Source organism: Rhinopithecus bieti, unplaced genomic scaffold (genome assembly GCF_001698545.2).
Source record: "Rhinopithecus bieti isolate Rb0 unplaced genomic scaffold, ASM169854v2 scaffold_25360, whole genome shotgun sequence".
In the NCBI taxonomy this organism is placed as follows: Eukaryota; Metazoa; Chordata; class Mammalia; order Primates; family Cercopithecidae; genus Rhinopithecus; species Rhinopithecus bieti.
Window position 1 is genome coordinate 826,748 of NW_016811703.1, and position 21,605 is coordinate 848,352.

At 44.7% G+C, this 21,605-nt stretch overlaps 1 protein-coding gene across 1 annotated transcript; it reads left to right on the plus strand.

Moving 5' to 3' along the window:
• Nucleotides 1-1,867: 1,867 nt before the first annotated feature.
• On the plus strand, nt 1,868-4,390 carry CLDN23 (claudin 23). The gene is given in 5 exon segments (XM_017894676.1): nt 1,868-1,970; nt 2,058-2,445; nt 2,583-2,720; nt 2,722-2,830; nt 2,833-4,390. Coding segments are annotated over 5 exon segments (1,452 nt in total). The 3' UTR covers nt 3,547-4,390.
• The last annotated feature ends 17,215 nt before the right edge of the window (nt 4,391-21,605 follow it).

Consider the following 21,605-nt stretch of genomic DNA (forward strand, 5'->3'; position numbering starts at 1 on the left):
GATAGTTCATCACCAAACAGATAATGAAACAAGACAAATTTTAAATGATGCATAGACCAGGCATGATGGCTCACACCTGTAATCCCAGCACTTTGGGAAGCCAAGGTGGGCAGATGACTTGAGGTCAGGAGTTCTAGACCAACCTGGGCAACAAGGTCAACTCCCGTCTCTACTAAAAATACAAAAATTATCCGGGTGTGGTGGTGGGTGCCTATAATCCTAGCTTCCAGGGAGACTGAGGCATAATTGCTTGCTTGAACCCGGGAACCGGAGGTTGCAGTGGGGCGAGATTTTGCCATCGCACTCTAGGCTGGGCAGCAGAGCAAGACTCCATCTTGAAAAACACTTTTTTAATTAAAAAAATTTAAAATGATGTATATATCACTATTATATGAATGATGCAACAGCATTATTCACAATAGCCAAAAGGTAAAAGCAACCTAAGCGTCCATGGATGGATGACTGGATAAACAAAATGTGGTATTTATGTATAATGGAATATCATTCAACCTTCAAAAGGAAGGACATTCTGACACATGCTACAATACGGATCAACCTGGAGGCCATCCTGCTCAGTGAAATAAGCCAGTCACGGAAGGACAAATACTGTCCGATTCCAGTTATATGAGATACCTAAAGTCGTTAAAGTTATAGAGAGAAAAAGTAGAATGGTGATCACCAGGGCCTGTGGGAGGGAGGAAAGGGGAGTTAGTGTTTAATGGGTGCAGTGTCAGTTTGGGAAGAGAAAAAGCCCCAGGAGTGGATGATGGTGAGGGTATCAGCAACGTGAATGTACGTTGAGCTGTGCACTTAAAGATGGTTACAATGGTCAACTGTATGTTACATGTATGTTACCACAGGTTTTTTTTTTTAATTTAAAATATTCTTTTAAAAAGGCCAGTTCCTAGTGGGTTGTCCCTCTGGAATAGTCAAAATTATTTGAAACCAGAGAGCGCTAAATTAACTTCATAGTTTTTAAAAATAGTTGTTAATTTTAAACAGATTGGATAGGAAGGTAATACAGTTTTTCATTTGAAAAAGTGATGTAGGAAGGAATACAAAAAAGTGCTCGTTAAAGTATGAATGTGTGGTAGAAAAAAATTAAACATCGTGACTTTCGAGCACAAATATAAAATGAATATATGCCGAAAGATATTATTAACTCATATGTAATAAAAAATCAGTATTGATTGTGTGCTTAAATATTCTACTTGCTGCGAGTCCTAGCTACTCCAGGAGGCTGAGCGGGGAGACTCACCTAGCCAGGGTTTGCCAACCTGGGCGGACTTGGCCCAACACAGCGAAACTCGCCCAGACCCTGGGTTGAAAACGTAAATAAATAAAACAAAAGAAAAAGGCAAAAAAAAGCCCCAAAGAACAAGAAACACAACAATACCAGGCAAAGCGTAGAATGCTAAAATGAATTTAGCAAATCAATGCCATTTACTGGTCAGTATCCATTGGGCAATAATCATTCGCTGGGACAAACTCATTACACTTTGATTGTTGACAAAACATTTTGGCAATACTACCGGCTTTCTATTAACGTATAGAGTTGCCTAAAATAACCTGCAGAGCCGAGGAAAGGCCCACAGGACCCTGAAAATTAATAACCTGCCAAAAAGTGCTAAGCAGAACCCAGGAATATCCGCTCCCTCTTTCTAGTCCCCTTGAAATCTTTCACAAGGCGGGAAAAGGGAAAGGAAAATCCTCACGCTAACCCTTCTGCCCCAGAAATAACACTGGCACGGATTCTTTAGCAGACTTAATTAAGCCCAGAATGTGGAGCCTTTATTAAGGAAATCATCAGGTGCAACGTTCTGCGGACACGCTCCTGGACTGGCGTGGGCTTCCGCCACACTGACCCATGCGCACCTCAACCCCCGGCGCGCTCGCCACCGCCCACTCTCTTGCGAGTGGGCTAAAAGTTGCTGGCAGCAAACCTGGGGGCCATTCGGAAGCTCTGGGGAGTGCGAGGCGGCGAAGCCCTATAAGCGCAGGTCGAAGGCAGGAGGACAAAAAATTCTAGGAACCGAGATCCGCCCTGCTGCCGGCAGGGCGACGCTGTGCATCCACCACGCCTTCCCGGCAGCCGCCGCCTTCCTCCCGCCCGCGGCCCGCTTGGGCGGGCCGAGGTAGCCAGGGGCGGGGCGACCTTTGCTTCCGCGCCTGGAGCCAGTCCAGCGCCAGGCGGTGGCCCAGCCGGCCCGGCTGCCAAGTTTGGGGGCGCTCCCCGCCGCTTTCTTCGGATCGCCCATCCCGGCTGCCCGCGCGCAGGTGGGCCTCGCTTGCTCCTGCGCCCCTCACTCGGGTCCCTCCCTCCGGGGCCGGAGTTGCCGCTGCGGCCGCCACTGGCGCGCGCCCAGCCCCGCGGCTTCGGTCAGACCCGCCCGCGGCTTGGTTTCGATTAGCGGCCCGCAGGAGGGTCGGAGCGGCGGACGCAAGGCAGGAACTTAGCCGCTGAGCTAGGGGACGGCTCCCCGCCCGCAGGAGACGAAAGGCTGTCCCTGGAGCGCATCGAGGGCGCAGCCGAACCCGACCCGGAGCCGGGGGCGTCCGCGCTGACTTCGGGTCCCCCGGAGCCCGGGGCACGCAGGGGAGAAGAAGACGGCGAGAAGGCGACAGCAGAGAAGGAGGCAGGCTGCAGGGGCGCCGTCGGCGCGCGGGCGGGATGCGACGCCGGTGGTGATGACGCTGGGCATGGTGTTCGCGCCCTGCGGCTGTGTTCAACCTGACCAGCACGCTGGCGCCCGGCTGGCGGCTGGTGAAGGCTTCCTGACCAGCCAGTGACGTGGAGTTTACCAGGCCTGTGGAATTGTGTCGCGAGCAGAGGCAGCAGGCGAGCGCCAGTGCGGCCAGCGGGACCAGTGGGGCTAACTCGAGGCCAGCCCGTGTTGGTGCGCGGGCACTCATGACGTCACCTCGCTGGCCGTCACGGTCCTGGGGCTGCTGCTGGCGTCGCTGGGCGTGCGCTGCTGGCAGGACGCGCCCAACTTCGTGCTGGCCGGACTCTCGGGCGTCGTCCTCTTCGTCGCCGGCCTCCTCAGCCTCATACCCGTGTCCTGGTACAACCACTTCTTGCGGGACCGCAACGTCCTGCCCGCCCCGGCCAGCGCGGTCACGGTGCAGGTCAGCTACAGCCTGGTGCTGGGCTACCTGGGCAGCTGCCTGCTGCTGCTGGGCGGCTTCTCGCTGGCGCTCAGCTTCGCGCCCTGGTGCGAGGAGCGTTGTCGCCGCCGCCGCAAGGCGCCCTCCGCGCGGCCTCGCCGCAGCAGCGTCAGCACCATCCGAGTGGAGTGGCCCGAGCCCGAGCTGACGCCCGCCATCAAGTACTACAGCGACGGCCGGCACCAACCGCCACCTGCGCAGCACCGCAAGCCCAAGCCCAAGGTCGGCTTCCCCATGCCCCGGCCGCCGCCCAAGGCCTACACCAACTCGGTGGACGTCCTCGCCGGGGAGGGGTGGGAGGCGGCCCAGTCCCAGGACGCTCCCTCGTGCAGCGCCCACCCCTGCGACAGCACGCTGCCCTGCGACTCCGACCTCTAGACGCCTGTAGAGCCTGGGGGGTGCCGGGTGGCAAAGGACTCACCCCCGCACAGGCGCGCCTGGCTGCGAATTGGAACCCGGACACTTGCCCATCACTGGTGTGGATGGAAATCTTCCTTTCCTGGGACCAAACAGGACTCCTTGGACGATTAGTTGAGGGTGGGTTTGGTTTTCTTCTTAAAGAGTTTAGTTTTCCTCTCCAGAGGGATCAGGGACGTCTTAGGGAGTGACGGGCTTTTCACATTTTTTGTGCTGGAGCATATATGGAAAGGGTGGCATTTGCGTCACGTGGACCAGAGACAGTAACACGTGTTGAAATCAGCAGTTCTCAGAAACAATTTAACACCTTGAAACGACAATATTCTAAAATACTGATGAATCTTGCATCGATATAATTATTGGGTTTTTTTTTTTTTTTTTTTTCCTGCTGTATAACTCGTTGCCGTGCAAACTCTTAAGTGGCCAATATATTCCTGGCCATGTTTGAATGAGCCTCTTAAAATAAACTTAGAGCCATGCAAATGCCAGCAGTTTAATGGATTTCATGGAATGAAATAACGTGATTAACTCGTAGCTACATATCATTGCATAAATGGGATTTATCTTCTTTCTCACTTATTTTTGCTATGAAAGTTAAGGGCATGCAAGAGTTTCTCTTCCAGAAGCCGGGAGGAGAATGAAGGTCCTAATGCTGTACTATTCCACCCTTTGGACGCCTCGTCCAGGACACAGAGGACTCTAGGTTTAACATTTTGTACAAAATGGAACCTGTTAATCACATTAAAGCACATATGTATATATCTTTTATTTATAAATTAAATTTTAAAACAATAGTTTCAGTATATCCACAAAAGCTCTCTTGTCTTCAGTACAACCTTTGGGAGTTTAAACATTCATTACTGACAATTTCCTGGCTGCCTCGGCACTTGTGTCTGAAATCTAGCACTCAAATCTTTGCACCTCTTAGCATAAGGTTACTAAAAAAAAAAAAAAAAGCCAACGGGCCCCACTTAAGTCCCTGATTACTTTGTTTTCATGTTCATGCTATTTCTGTGCAAAGCCAAGTCTATTGTTGAGAGAACAAGAAGCACCAGTTTCCACTTGAGGTGAGACTGGAAATCTTTTCCTTTGTAGCAGTGGTGCTTAGAATCACAGGAAGGCAGCTATGTGTTCCATGACGGGGACTGGGTCTCCAGCAGGGCTGGCTTCAATTCCAAGTGTTTAATTTAAGGGTGCCTTTAACTGAACTGAATCTCATCTTTAAAACCTGCGGGTCAGAGGTAGGAGCATTCAGTTCAGCAAGCCCTGATAATAGCTGTGATGGGGCTACCTTAATAGCACATGCTGCCTGTTAGAGTGGAAGGGATGATAGAGATTCACTTCCCTTGCCATTTGGTACTAGAATCACTTATTTCTCTCTTTCTGAAGCCAGGCGTTATGTGTAGGCTGTATCACTTTGGAACATCTTTCAAATGCAGATTCTGCTTGGGTAGATCTGGAGTGAGGCCCTGAAATGATTTCCTAACTAGCTCCCAGGAGATGCCAATGCTGCCAGCTCATGGGACACTAGGAGTTGCAAGGCTTTCGCTGGGACTGTCTCACTCGAATTTCAATCCCAACTGGTGGCTCGTATTCAGACCTTTGAGTGCCTGCCACCGAGATGAGCTTGGGAACTTGCTCGAGGGTACAGAGCCAGAATGGAGAAAGTCAACAGGGCCCTTTTCCACTAACACCTCCGAAGGCAGCAATTAGGGTCCTGAGAAGTCAGCACCTAGCAGACACCATACAGGTACTGGGCTCCTGGCAAATGCTAAGTCTAGGCTGCATGGTAATTCTGTCTCCAGGGAAGCTTTAGTAAAAACAAGCAAAACTGATGTTTTGTGTGTTTTGCTTTTCTCCCCATCCCAATGATTCTCCACTGCCTTATATGCAAAACATTTCCTGCCTAAGGATTAGGATTCAGTTGCTGAGAGTTAAAACTCTACTTTTCCCCTATCAAGACAAAAAAGCTAAATCTCCCCTTTAAAAATACAAACTGCTTTTTGCTATAGAAATGTTCAAGACAGCCTGTAATCCCAGTGCTTTGGGAGGCCAAGTGGAAGGAATACTTTGAGGCCAGGAGTTCGAGACCAGCCTGGGCAACAAAGCTAGGCCCTGTGTCTACAAAAAAAATTTTTTTTTAATTAGGCATAGTGGCAACATGCCTAGAGTCCTAGATACTTAGGAGGCTGAGGCAGCAGGATCACTTAAGCCCAGGAGTTCAAGGCGGTAGTGAACTAAAGCACACCACTGCATTCCAGCCTGGGCAACAAAGCGAGACTGTCTCTTAAAAAAAAAAAAAAAAAAAAATAAGGACAGCATGGAAAGACTCCTGCATCACTCCGGGATCCACGTTTGGCCTGAGGGTCATTCTCTGCCACAGCAAGTCTCAGGAGTTGCTGCTGTGGGTAAGAATTTATCCTAAACTTGTCCTAAACTTACCACTGAGCAGCCCAGCAACTGCACAGCAGAGAACACACTGAAAGCATTTCTGTCTTGCATCAAGCCCTTCTGACCTGCCAGACTCGTGTTTAATCCTCCCAATCCCCATAGGAAGTAGGAGTCCCCATCGTAATGGATGAAGTCTTTTTCGAGATTACTGAAGTGATGCTGAGAGGACGGTGAGATCTGTGAAGGTAGGGCAGAAACTGCTTTTAACGCGCCCCTGCTCTACCCGTTCACCAGTCTAGCTCTCATCTAGACACACGCCCTCACCAAGGAGGGGTGTGGCTTTGAGCACACAGCTGGTTCTCCACCGTGGAGGCTGCAGGAGGAGCTGTCAGGGTGCTTTGGCAATCATCCTCCCCTTCATTGTGTAGATCGTTCACTCAGTATGTTTTTGGGTGTCTGACATTTTGCCAGCACATTTGTAGGCACCGCAGAAAACAATACTATCCAGGCCCATTCTGTGTGGAACTTAAATACTCTCCAGGGATCGTGTACAAATGAAAAAGATTAAGCCAGGAATCAAGGAATGGAGGAAGGAAGGTGGTTTTTTTGTTTTTGTTTCGTTTTGTTTTTTGGAGACAGGGTCTCACTCTGTCACCCAGGCTGAAGTGCAGTGACATGATGAGGGCTCACTGCAGTCTCAACCTCCCAGCCTCAATGCATCCTCCAGCCTCAGCCTTCCAAGTAGCTGGGACCACAGATATGCATCACATCACCCAGCTAATGTTTTTTTGTTTTGTTTTGTTTTTTGCATAGACAGAATCTCACTGTCACCTAGGCTGGTCTCAAACTCCTGAGCTCAAGTGATCCTCTCACCTTGGCCTCCCAAAGTGCTGGAATTAGAGGTGAAAGCTCCCACACCTGGCCACAGGTGGTATTTTAGGAAAAGTGGTCAGGAAGAAGGAGGTAATTGGGCAGAGAACTGAAAGAAGTGAGAGAGGAGACTTTTAGGCAGAAGGAACAACTTCAAGTTTCCACTAGAGAAAATGTGAAAACAGGTGGGCATCTCAGTCTCACTACCAGCTAGTTTTGCTTCTCCTTCATTCTAGAATCGGGCGGGAAGGCCAAGAAGCAGCTGGTGGTACACTGAAGTAACCCTGAGTCAACCTTGTCATCTACTCTTTGTCAGGCTAACAGAATCTTTCACGGGGAATACCAACTGGAACAAATTCACTCTGTCTTCTAGAATATTTCTGTAAGCAGACAGGGAGGGTCTATGGGGATTCTAGGAATTTAATCAACTTGAGCAATCAGCCTGTTTTGCAGCCTCGTGCCCTGCAGTCTGTTTCTTCCTAGACCCTGTGTGGTCACCTAGTTGGTTAAAAGCAGCTCCTGACAGGTCCCAGCAACTTAGAGATGAACTGGGTGAACTTTCCTCATGGTCATTCTATCGTCTCCACCCAGGGGAGGAGCAGCTTCACGAGCAACCACATGCGACCTATGTGCTGGCATGAGGACTCACTGCATTGGCATCACTGGGACCCCTCCTCTGCATGCAATGCATCCCCTCGCCTCTCCATCACCCCTTAAAACCCTCCTGTCACTTTCCCTCTGGGAGACACTGCTTCGGAGAGTAATCCCACTGCCCTTCTTACTTGTGCCAAGTAATAAAACTCCTATTGATAACACACCTGCGTTCTCAAGGAGCATGGTTTGTATCCATCGGACCAACACACCCTGATTTTTTGGGGGTAACATTTCCAGAATCAAAAATAAGCAATTTCTTTTCTTTTCTTTTCTTTCTTTCCTTTTTTTTTTGAGACAGGGTCTCCCTCTGTCACCCAGGCTGGAGTGTAGTGGCATGATCTTGGCTCATTGCAGCTTTAATCTCCCGGGTTCAAGTGATTCTCCCACCTCAGCCTCCCAAGTAGTTGGGACCACAGGCACACACCACCATGCCTGGCTAATTTTTTGCATTTTTTTGTAGAGAGGGGGTTTCTCCATGTTGCCCAGACTGGTCTCAAACTCCTGAGCTCAGGAGATCCAACTGCCTCAGCCTCCCAAAATGCTGGGATTATAGGCATGAGCCACCGTTAAGCAAAAAATAAGCAACTTCATGTGTGAATAGTCCTCCACTAAGTAGGACTGAACACGTGAAAACAAGGTTTCATTTGTTCAAATCAAGGAAAATATAGACAGAGCTTAGCAGGGGGAACAGTGCTGACAAAGGGACTTGATTCTTCAGTGGCATGTGGAGAGAATGGCTTAAGACTTGATTGAACCCGTTTAACTCTTGTCCTACTGGTGGCCCAAGTTATACCGAGGCTCTGACAAGGTGAGCCAGCAGCACCTCTTGTAAAGCAATGTAACCAGTGGGTTGAGAGCCTGGGAGGGCAGGAGATGCCTTTCACAAGTACCAAATGCCTCTCTATTGTTTTGCATAGAGAAAGTGACGTGGAGCCTGAGGCCACTGACACTTTTTCCCCTACCACCATGTTTGCTATTCACAATGACTCCCAAAGAGCTGCCTCTCACCCCGGGGCTAAGGGAGACTAGACAAGATCACTGCAATTTTTCTAGAACTTTGATGATACCTGCCTCCAAAGAGGGTAAGCCTTGCCCTTGCTGGGCTTCTGTTTCCTCATCCGTAAACCTGGGGAGACTGAATTAGATATTTTCAAGGGCATCTCTAACTTTATTCTGAGGGTGACAGTTAAGAAAGGAGATTGAGAGGAGAGAAACAAAATTTGAACAGTGGAGCCTGAGGAAGCTGACTGATGTGTAAAATTTTTTTATGATAATTATTTTTTTTAAGTTCCAGGGTACATGTACAGGATGTGTAGGTTTGTTACACAGGTAAGCATGAGCCATGGTGGTTTGCTCCACAGATCAACCCATCATCTAGGTATTAAGCCCAGGATGCATTAGCTCTTTTCCCTAATGCTCTCCTCCCACCATCCTCCCCCAACACACCCCAGGGAGTATTGTTCCCTCCCTGTGTCCAGGTGTTCTCCTTGTTCAGTTCCCACTTTGAGTGACAACATGTGGTGTTTGATTTTTCTGTTCCTGTGTTAGTTTGCTGAAAATAATGGTTTCCATCTCCATCCATGTCCCTGCAAAGGACGTGATCTCATTCCTTTTTATGGCTGCATAGTATTCCATGGTGTATATGTACCACATTTTCTTTACCCAGTCTATCATGGGCATTTGGGTTGATTCCATGTCTTTGCTATTGTGAATAGTGCTGCAATGAACATACATGTGCATGTATCTTTATAACAGAATGATTTCTATTCCTTTGGGTATATACCCAGTAATGGAATTCCTGGGTCAAATGGTATTTCTGGTTCTAAATTTTTGAGGAATCACCATACTGTCTTCCACAATGGTTGAACTAATTTACACTCCCACCAACAGTGTAAAGGTGTTTCTATTTCTATGCAACTTCACCATTCACCAGCATCTGTTGTTTCTTGACTTTTTTTTTTTTTTTTTTTTTTGAGACAGAGTCTCACTCTGTCACCCAGGCTGTAGTGCAGTGGTCCCATCTCAGCTCACTGCAACCTCTGCCTCCCAGGTTCAAGCAATTCTCCTGCCTCAGCCTCCTGAGTAGCTGGGATTATAGGCGCCCACTACCATACCTGGCTAATTTTTGTATTTTTAAGTAAAGACAGAGTTTTACCATGTTGGCCAGGCCAGTCTCAAACTCTTGACCTCAGGTGATCCACCCACCTCGGCCTCCCAAAGTGCTGGGATTACAGGCGTGAGCCACAGTGCCCCGCCTTGCTTCTTGACTTTTTAATAATCACCATTCTGACTAGCATGAGATGGTATCTCATTGTGGTTTTGATTTGCATTTCTCTAATGATCAGTGATGTTGAGCCATTTTTCATATGTTTGTTGACCACATATATGTCTTTTTTTTTTTTTTTTTTTTTGAGAAGTGTCTGTTCATACCCTTTAAATTAGCTAGGTGTGGTGGCTCACACCTGTAGTCCCAACTACTCAGGAGGCTGAGGGGAGGATTGCCTGAGCCCAGGAGGTCAAAGCTGCAGACAGCCATGATTGCACCACTGCACTCCAGCCTGAGCTGGACCAAGTGAAACCTTGTCTCAAAAGCAAAACATAATAAAAACAAACAAAAGCTAATTATTAGTCTGAACCAAACAAACTCTATATTCTAGTTCCTGGTTTCTCTGAATTCCATCAGTATTCCTCAGTAGTTAACAGAGTAGAAACTTAGTACTGCCTTCTCACCGTCCATGACCGCCACCCATTTGCTTCCTAAAAAGAATGAATGTAAAGTGCTTAATCTAACTCTTAATTGCTAGAGATAGACACAAAAAGTCAAGCGTTGTGTAGAGCTCTTTAAGCTTAATGCACGAACCAATTAACTTTTCTAAAGCATCTTGTTTTTCCAGAAGAAAACCCAAACCTATTACTGTATTACAGAATTTGAGTTTCTAAAGGAAATTCAGATTTTACATCTGCCACAGGCTCATTGCTCCAACTACTGGGTGTAGAGAAATTGAGTAAGAAACTAACATGTAGTGTAGAGATGATCACAATAGAAGACTCTTAGAGTCGATAACAAAACATTTCTACAAATAGATACAGTTACAAAACTGATGTATGAAAATCTATTTAGGGGACAGGGATGGCTAGGAATTGTTAAATATAAAATCTTGAGTATCTGTCTGTAAGATCAAGTATTTCTGATAAAACAGACATTTGGATGTGTTTTGTAAATTCTTGAATGGAGAAAGCGTAACAGGATATATTAAACTAGATTCTGGTAGGGTAATACTTAGGCATATACTCCTAGGAGACCAAAGATAGGGAAAAAAAGTATAGTATAAATAAGCCAGGGACGGAGCAAGGGGAAGAGGGTACTTATCTGATATACAGGGATGTGGCTACCTATCGTCAGCAACCTTCCCAGGAAGAGTAAATGGCAGGTGTTTCTTGGATCCAAGTAGGAAATGAGACCTGCAGAGTACAAGAGTGGGGCTGAGGGTAACATTTCCACAGAGCCTGGGAAGTCAGCTGAGCGAGCTGGAACACAAGCCCTGAAAGGCTGGTGGAAGGCTTAAGGTCCAAAGGAGACCAAGGCACTAACTTAAACCTGTCCACAGAAAGTGATCATCCTGTAGTACGTCATTTGTACATGTTTTTGAGCCTGATTCTTTCATGTCATTTTATGCATTTCGTGTATAGGGAGAGACTTGCCAAGAGCAAAATTATCAGTGAGCTTGGCTCTTGGGAGAAGATAGTAAGATTCATTCTGTGCATGACAGATTGAGAGTTCTGTGAGGCTGACATGGTTTCTCTGACATACAGGGGAGCCTCTGGGGCAACTTAATGATGCTTGCTCTGTTCACCAGCCACAGAGACAGAGCCCAGCCTCCTCAGGGAAGGTGGAGCCCCAGTCTTTCTTCTTGAGGCCAAATTGATCTTGATTTGGAATTTTTAATACTTGATCGCAAAGCACAATTTATTTTATATACTATATCCATAGCAATAAGCCTAGGACTTCTAATTATGCTTAACAATTTACACAAATTCATTCTGCAAAAAAAAAAATATGAATAGTCTAGAAAAGATCTAGCAAGAAAAGTCTTCCAAGACCACTTAGATTTATTATAATTTGGACTCATGTTATCGAACTCAGGTACTGTGCTAAGCAGTGTACAAGCATTTTCATTCAGTGCTCAACTGGCCTGATGTAGGTTCTGTTAATCCTATTTTCATCACTTGGGAAACAGGATTAAGTGACTTGCACAAGGTCGTTACTACTGGATTTTAGAGCATACTCCAGCTTTGTTACCCTGTCTCCCATCAGAGATTGAATGCCCTTGATTCCCTATGTGGATGTGGATAAAGTAGTAATCTGGGAAGACAACCAGAGGTGTCACTAGTCCAAGCACCTGTATGTTCCCCCAGCGAGCAAGACCAGTTGAGAGAAATCCTGGTCCACACCTATACTCTATGTTGCAGACTACAGGATACACATAATTTATTTTAAATAAGCCTTTGGCACATTATTTCTTTGAGCTTCTACATTGGTAAAGTATATTTATCAGTTCTATGAATTTTGGAATCAAATGAGAGCACAAAAAACACTTTTTATAAATTTGAAGCAAAAGGACTAGCTTAGCAGTGAAATATACCTAAGAGAAATATACCTAAGTAGGAAACTAACATTTGAACATTTTTCTGTGCTGCAGAATGTTGATCTTTATCCCAAAAGGCATAGAGATCATTACCTTTTGTAAAATGGGGGAATAGGTTCAGAACAAAACTAACTCAAAGTTAGCGTCAAAGCCAAGATTCAAATCCAGCACTTCTGACTGGTGTGGAGCCTGGGATTCCCAGGGTTAGCTCTGGGGTTGGAAAGCTTCTGTGGCTGAGCCATAACCTAAACTTTCTGGGGATTGAACTGAAATCTGACTACACCTATGAATATTCAGCTTTTTTAAACCCTGTAAGAAAACCAGATGACCTCATTCAATTAAGAAAGTTGTTATTTTAATAAGCAATTTCACTTACCACAAACCGGGAAGGAAGCTAAAACAATACACCATGAAATGTCTAAACAATTTTTATTGAAATGTTTCAGCTCCTTTTTTTATAAGATCAGTTTGTAAAGAAGTTAATAATTTCTGCGGGAGAAGAGACTTGAAGTTACAGAATGCATCTATATTAAAACAAGGTAAAAATACAGAGATGGTTTGGATTTCACAAAAGTTAGCAGAGATCACAGGCAGACATATGTTTTTGTTTTTTGTTTGTTGGTTGGTTGGTTTGTTTCATTTTGTTTTGTTTTTTGAGACACAGTCTCGCTCTGTTGCCCAGGCTGGAGTACAATGGCACCATCTCGGCTCACTGCAGTCTCTGCCTCCCTGGTTCAAGCGATTCTCCTGCCTCAGCCTCTCAAGTAGCTGGGACTACAGGTGCCAGCCACCACGCCCGGCTACTTTTTGTATTTTTAGTAGAGACGGGGTTTCACCATATTGACCAGGACGGTCTTGAACTCCTGATCTTGTGATCCACCCGCCTCAGCCTCCCAAAGTGCTGGGATTACAGGCATGAGCCACTGCACCTGGTTGGGGACATAAGTTTTAAGGGTAACTCCAACCAAAACCCTAACAACATCCAAGCCCACCCCACCATAGGATTGGACCCTTTGTGGAAGTCCACCAAAAGCAAAATTTGATCACTATTTCATGCATGTTTCACTTTGCTCAGTGCTTAATTGCTCATACTGGAGCCTAAAGACAGAGTGGTTAGTGTTTTCCAGACAGAATATCTCATCTCTTGTCAACCTACATATCCAGTCTTGGTGGATTTGGTAGCCTGGAGAGGCTGAAGTCAATCTTTTTCCAGTCTCTGGCTTTTTAGGTGTTAGTGTTAAATGAACAGGTACGTACAAACACAAGTAGTGAGGTATGCATATATATGCATACATTTTTGTTAGTTAAGAACCATTTCAGGCCGAGTGCATTGGCTCATGCCTATAATTCCAGCACTTTGGGTGACTGAGGCAGGTAGATCACTTGAGTCAGGAGTTTGAGACCAGCCTGGCCAACACAGTGAAACCCCATTTCTACTAAAAATACAAAAAAATTAGCCAGATGTGGTGGTGTGTGCCCGTAATCCCAGCTACTCAGGAGGCTGAGGCAGGAGAATTGCCTGAACCCAAGAGGCAGAGGTTGCAGTGAGCTGAGATTGCCCCACTGCACTCCAGTCTGGGTAACAGAGCAAGATACTGTCTAAAAAGAAAAAAAGAAAAAAAGAACCATTTCAGAACCAGAATTCTAGTAAGCTTAACTAGATAAGTTTGAATTTATGAAATCATTATCACTACCATTACTTTTGGTAAAGCAGAAAACAATAAAAGTTTATATGTATTTTAAAACTGTATAACTTAAGACACTTAAAATGTTTGGTTTCAGGATGACTGCAGTCTATTTATCATACCAATCTATTTTTAAATGACCATATGCATAGTTTTAACCAAAGTTATATTCTATAAGGATTTATGTTGTAGATCAAAGTGGTGAGTAAATGGACTAGAAATACTTTCCCCATGTAAGTAGGTGTATCTGGAATTATTTTAATATTTTGAGTCCAAGTAAATTGTAGGTTCAGCAAATCTACAAATGGCAGATAGGGAACTGGATCTGCTGGAAGTGATAGAAGGTACACACATAAGGCAGGAAGTAGCCAACAGGGTACTTCTAACAAAGAGAAATCCAAAAATTAAATTTGTGTTTAAGTTATTTCACCATATTCTTTATTATTGTTGGCACAAGAATTACTCCCCCTCATGAACGCTAAAGGCAAATGGACTGGGTAGGAAGACAGCAGTATTAGCAATAAAACCACATCTTGCCTCTGCCTTAAGCTGGTATCACAGGGCTATTTCCACTCCTGTGCAGCTGGGGGACCAGTGTGGCAGGGTATATCCAGAGGAAGCCAGCCTAACTTTATACACCCACTACCCTTCCCCTCTACCCACTCAAAGCTTTATGTAAAACTCAGGGTGACCTAATTATTAAGGAGCAGAGCCAACTCTTTGGCCTAGGCCATCAGGAATGAAAAAGCAAGTGGAAGTACATCAGATTTCTGGTTAGGTTTAAAACTAAGTGGTGAAGGTAACAAATTCCCCATTCAATGACCCTCCTCGGGAGACAGCAACACACGGTCTTCAACAAAAGCACCTTCATTTGCTAGCATCTAGATTCAACTCTGGGAGTCAAAATTCATTTTCTTTCCTATTTAAAATGAAGTGACTAGGGTCATAACTGCTTGGTCTTCCAGCTAGTGAAGTTTTAGGAATAAGAGAATTTAAATTGTGAACTCAATGAGAACTATTGACTATAAGATTCCCGTTCCAAATATTTTTCTTTACAAGTTATGACCAGATTCAATAATGAGCTCACTGTCTCTTCTATTCTATAGCTTATAAATCTTAGATACCACTGGAGCTGGAGCTGTAGAATTAGAGGATGGCGGTTACAGAAGAATTGGATATTACAGTTGCTCAACTGATTGCCCATTACAACACCTTTCCATGGAGATGCTATTGGCAGCGTATTTCTTTTACGTTTGTTTGTTTTTGAGACGGAGGCTCGCTCTGTTGCCAGGCAGGCTGGAGTGCAGTGGCGCAATCTCAACTCACTGAAACGTCCGACTCCCTGGTTCAAGTGATTATCCTTGGCAGGGTATTTCTGTAACCATCTGCAACTAGTATTCGAGTATGAACATGACAGTATCAAGTTGTAACAGGACAGCTTTCTCCACATTCTTTGTGTTCCTTGACAACCCTACAAGGCAGAAAGTACTGTTTCCACTTTTAACATGGGGAACACCAAGGCGGGTCAGTTTGTCCAGCCTCCTTCACCCCTGGCTATCGTCATAATGTGATCTATTTCAATTGACTGAATCAAATCTAGATCAAAAGCATGTTCTCTGAGACAACATACACATAGTCTAGCCCTTTGGAACTCACTATCCTATTGCCTGTTCTAAAATAGAATCAAGGCCGGGCACAGTGTCTCATGCCTGTAATCCCAGAACTTTGGGAAGCCAAGGCAGGCAGATCACTTTTGAGATCAGGAGTTCAAGACCAGCCTGGCCAACATGGTGAAACCCCATCACTACTAAAAATACAAAACTTAGCTGGGTGTGGTGGCACGTGTCTGTAATCCCAGCTGCTCTGGAGGCTGAGGCAGGAGAATCACTTGAACCCAGGAGGTGGAGGTTGTGGTGGGCAGAGATTGCACCACTACACTCCAGCCTGAGTCAGAGTGAGACTCTGTCTCAAAAAATTAATTAATTAATTAATTTAATTTAATGGAATCAGAGAGCACATGAATTTTCTAGAGTCCTCATAGTCTATATCTGTTGCTGATAGTTAGATATTTCATATTTTTCAGTTTAAAGAACTCACGGTGATAATGAGGTAATAATTTATAGGATGAAAACTTGAGGAATATTGCAGAATTAGATATTAGTAAAAATATGTCATGTGTGGTGATGAATAAATTACTCCAGCCCATGTTACCAGATGCCTCCAGACAGTCAGCAGAACCATCATAAACTTGCCCCATGGAAATGCATGTCTGAGCATTCTTACAGGATGTGATGGTGCCGAGCAGCCAACAGCTCCAGTGCGTGTGTTTGCCATAAGCCTAGTAGTACTCCCTGGGACATCTAAGAATCTGTCCTTCAGGGTTTGGGAAACAAATATGGCCACATCCTCCATGGTCTTTTGAGCAGCTGTTACTACCTACAGAATATCCCCACCACCCCCATGAAAAGCATATTGAGTTAGATTAGGTTTCTTAAAGGTCTTCTGCAAACTTTTTTTACAAATACATTATCAGAGTTATGGGACCCAAATGTTTTCCCCAAATTATATGGCTCTTCAATTTAATTCCTTTTACTCAACTAGATACTGAATGACTGGCGATTCTTCCTTCATGGATAAGGATGGTTTTAGAAGCCTAGGAGTTCAGATGTTGGATGGCTTAAGAAAAACTGAGGGGTACTCTGACTCATTCAGGGCCACATTGTGAGTTCTCTTTGCCCCTCAAGTTACACCTGGTAAAACACTTGACTTAATTATGATAAAACAAACACTCACAGATTCAGTATTCTGACATGTGATGGCTTTCATCCACATTAATTTGTCTAGGGACAGTTGGTGTGATCATAGTAAACACTCAGGAAATTCGTACCATGCACTCGAAGCTGAGTCCGTGTGCCTGGATGGAAGCCTGAGAAGAGAAGACAGTGGCAGACCTGGTCTGTAGCAGGACTAGGAGGATCGCTCTTTATCTGAGCCATCCTGACAGGTGCATGTGCCATCATGGGGGTGCTCCCAAGAAACACGTTCCTCCCCATTCCCACAGGGAACAGAAGATGGATGGAAAGCACATGTGGTGGTGGAGGATAAGTGGGAGGAGCAGGAGGGGTGGTTGGGGCTGCTCCTTCAACCCCGGGATCTAGAGCAAACAGCTGCTTCAGCAAGTCAGTCCAGTAGGTTCCAGCAATGGGCATGTGCCTCTACTGTCCCCCTCCTTCAGAAAATCACGTCACGGCTGTGTACGTACATTTTTCTATCTCACAGGAAGAAAGGGTGCAACTGACCCAAATCCTGGATCCTTAGGTTAAGTGTGGTACATTAGCCTATCACCAACTCACAGTAATTTGGGCAAGGTGTTTTTTCCTTTCCATCCCACTAACTTTAGTCTTTGGGAAATTTCCAGAACATGGACAACTTAGAATCTCTGAAGAACTGTGGGTTGGGACCACTGCCAGTGCAAACATAAAGATACCCAGGATTTTATCCTAGAAAAACACACTGAAAAGAGTCAGGTAAAGTGGATCTCAAAGAATAACCCCACAGAGGAAGGCTAGCTGGCCACCTCTTGGTTCTCTGCCAAGATGATCATTTTCTTTATATATGGCCCTTTCAATACTGAGAAGGCTGCTGCCTCCTCTTGTTCCATAGCACAAGTGCGGCTTTGTCCATAGTCACCAGGTAGGCTGCTCTAATCCCATTGCTCCAGGATTTGTTTAAAGAGTATGTTCTATTTCTTAGAAGACTCAGACTACTCAAGCATGGTGGCTCACACCTGTAATCCCAGCACTTTGGGAGGCCGAGGCGGGCGGATCACCAGGTCAAAAGATCAAGACCATCCTGGCCAACATGGTGAAACCCCATCTCTACTAAAAATACAAAAATTAACTGGGTGTGGTGGCGGGCACCTGCAGTCCCAGCTACTTGGGAGGCTGAGACAGGAGAATCACTTGAACCCTGGAGGCAGAGGTTGCAGTGAGCCGATATCCTGCCACTGCACTCCAGTATGGGTGACAGAGTGAGACTCCATCTCCAAAAAAAAAAAAAAGAAGAAGATGACTCAGACTTTTCAACCCTAAGGAAGAGTCAAGTTCTTATGAACTGACACTGAACAAGTCACCAATGATAGGGGAAAGCACGGGTCCCATTTAATTGTGTCTTTTGTGTCCATATGGTGGAAATACCATGTAAGGGTTTGCTACTGCACATCCCTTCCCAACTGTATGTTTAATGATGTTACATTGGTAGCTTGAAATCTGGCATTGTGGGAGATTTGCACCCTGATAATTGGCAAACACTACAAATGGGGACTTCATTTGTTTTTTTCATTTTGTTTTCTAGACCAGGAACTGGCAAACAATGGCCCTTGAGCCAAACTCAGCCTGTTGCCTGTTTTTGTAAAAGTTTAGCAGAATGAAGCTATGGCCATTCATTCACATGTTATCAATCGCTAATTCTATGAAACAATGGCAGAGTATCCACCAAGCCTAAAATATTTACTATCTGGCCTTTTGGAGAAAAAGTTTGCCAATCTCTAGTCTAGACTTAAAGAAAGTAATGAAGCATTAATGAGGCAGACAAAATCTGCATGTATGGTGTCTATAACCATTAAAATTTAAATACCATAAAAATTGAGGAAATACCTCCATAGCATTTGAAATCTATTATCCAGTTCAGCAAAGAAGTCATTTATGTCACTGATGGACTAATTCCCACAAGTCTTCATTGCTTCACTTTCACCTCACTTGTTTATGGAAATAAAATCATCAAAAAACATTCATGTCAAGAATACTCGCTCACTGACTCCTTTCCCTAATCAGATAGTAATCAAACATTTATTCACAGTGTTTGTCAAATCTTGAATTGTAACCATAGATTGGCTTCTGATCTAAGAATTCCAAATAAAAAAGCAGTCTGTGAAAATCAGTTAGCTATATGAAATTCGTAATAAAAAATATCATGGCCAGGTGTAGTGGCTTGTACCTGTAAACCCAGTACTTTGGGAAGTTGAAGCAGGAGGATTGCTTGAGCCTAGGATTTGGAGATCAGACTGGAAATATAGTGAGGCTTCATCTCTACAGAAAAATTAGCCAGGCATGGTGGCATGTGCCTGTGGTCCCAGCTACTCAGGAGACTAAGGCGGGAAGATTGCCTGAGCCCAGGAGGTCAAGGCTGCAGTGAGCCATGATTGTGCCACTGCACTCTAGCCTGGGCAACAGAGTCAGACCCTGTCTCAAAAAGAAAATAAAACAGGTCGGGCACGGTGGTTCATGCCTGTAATCCCAGCACTTTGGGAGGCCAAGGCGGGCAGATCACCTGGGGTCAGGAGTTCGAGACCAGCCTGGATAACATGGTGAAACTCCATCTCTACAAAAATACAAAAATTAGCTGGGCGCGGTGGCATGTGTCTGTAATCCCAGCTACTCGGGAGGCTGAAGCAGGAGAATTGCTTGAATTCAGGAGATGAAGGGTGCAGTGAGCCGAGATTGCGCCATTGCATTCCAGTCTGGGTGATAGGAGTGAAACGCCATCTCAAAAAGAAAGAAAGAAAGAAAGAAAGAAAGAAAGAAAGAAAGAAAGAAAGAAAGAAAGAAAGAAAGAAAGAAAGAAAGAAAGAAAGAAAGAAAGAAAGAAAGAAAGAAAGAAGAAAACAAACCAAAAAGCAAAGAAAAGAATATCATGTATTTTATTATTTGTACACTGTGTTACATATCAGTAAGCTTAATTATAAACAGATGTAGGTATTTATGTGCACACATTTGTTTCCCAGAGGGCTGATTGTTAAACATTTTCCAGCACATCACTAGGTATTATAGTAAGAACTCAAATATTAACTACCAGGGATGTTGACAAATAGGCAAACCATGAAAGTGGGGCTGGAGTAGAAGAATGAGGAAGCTGGTACCCCCAGGGCTTGATGTGCTATAAAATTCTTCCTACATACTGGGTGTTAGAGTGGGAGAATTTCTTTACTCTTTTCTCACACTTGCATATGGAGGAACTTTCATAAAAAGACATTTCTGCATTCTCCCACATCCATGAAGTTACTCCTACCCAGGAAAGGAGAAGTGACTTACAAATTATGGGAAATTGTGAAGATGAGGCTGGCCATATTTGGTTTGACCCCTTTGTTGGGCTCTGCCACCTGCAGAGAACATGTGCCTTCCTCTGGAATTATAAATTTAACCTTGGCACTGCACAGATTCAAGGTTGAAAGCTCAGGGTCACAGAATATTCCTTGAGCAATGCTACACTGGTTCTTAAAGGCATGCACTCTAATTCTAAAACAGAATTTTGGAAGCCTCCCATTTTTCACTAGAAATTTCATCTGTATTTTCTAGCCTCAATTTTCAATATGAAGACAAGATTAACATGCTCAGGCAAAAACAACACTGACACTGGCACACTCAATGTAAAGATGAGCTGAAAACTACATGCTGATGGCTTGTCAGAAACCCTGCCATCTACAAACAGGCCTGGATAGCAGAGAGCACAACTTTTCTACATTTTCTAATTTTACATACTACAGAGAGGGAAATAGGACACAAGGAATAATGGCCAGAGATGTGCTAAGGTGTTTCCAACATACAGAGGGCCATTAGGAAGGAGGAGGACCTCAGCAGAAACATAACCAAGGAATCCAAGAGAATGTGACCTCAGTTTTAGACAATATTTATTATAGAAGTCTCAAATCAAAATTATATATACATTTATGCTTCAGGACAGGTGAGTCACAGAAGAAGATTGTCCAGATAAATATATATGCTTCTTAGACTATGGTTATGGAGCTTGAAGAAGGTAAGGCTCTTCCTACCAAGAAATATACTTGGATAGAGGAGAATAGAGTTCAACTTCTCGAGGACAAACACATTTAAGACTTCATCCAGGCCAGGCACCATGGCTCACGCCTGTAATCCCAGCATTTTCGGAGGCCAAGGTGGGTGGATCATGAGGTTAACAGTTCGAGACCAGCCTGGCCAACATGGTGAAATCCCATCTCTACTAAAAATACAAAAATTAGCCAGGCGTGGTGGTGGGTGCCCGTAATTCCAGCTACTTGGGAGGCTGAGGCAGGAGAATTGCTTGAACCCAGGAGGCGGAGGTTGCAGTGAGCCAAGACCGCACCATTGTGCTCGAGCCTAGGCGACAGAGCAAGACTCCGTCACAAAGGAAAAAAAAAAAAATCATCCACCCAGAAGTACATACATGCTTCTATCAAGATCATATGCAATCAACCTTGGCCTTGAATTTAAAGATATGAGAATCTCACAGATGCCTGTTTGTTGATCCAAGACACTAAGCTTTCGATCTGCTGCTATAAGAATTTTAATATTATCAGCTATAATAGAAGTAGAAGAAAAGTAGTGACACATTACTTTGAAGCTTTACCTCACACTTTTTCCTTTAACTAAAGGTGTTTTCCCATCTCCTATGTCAAAATCTACCTAGCCCTGAAGTCTGGACTGTGTGTGCAGAAGAAAGATAGTTGATCACCTTAGTTCCCCCTCCTTCTGAACCCCAACACACTACAACTCGTCTTTGGAACTTTATTGCCTCACTTGGTTTCAGAGTCAGCTCCTCTCCACCTCAATAGAAGTCCTCTCCATGCTTCATACACAGTACCTGAATGTAATTAAGTGCCCCAGTGGTAAAGAAACACAGACCAAGATGACATTATATTGATTGGGTCTCTGGAGCACCTAGTTCTATAGTTTATAGATTACATCATTTTAAAGACATTGAATAGCAACTGACACTCAAA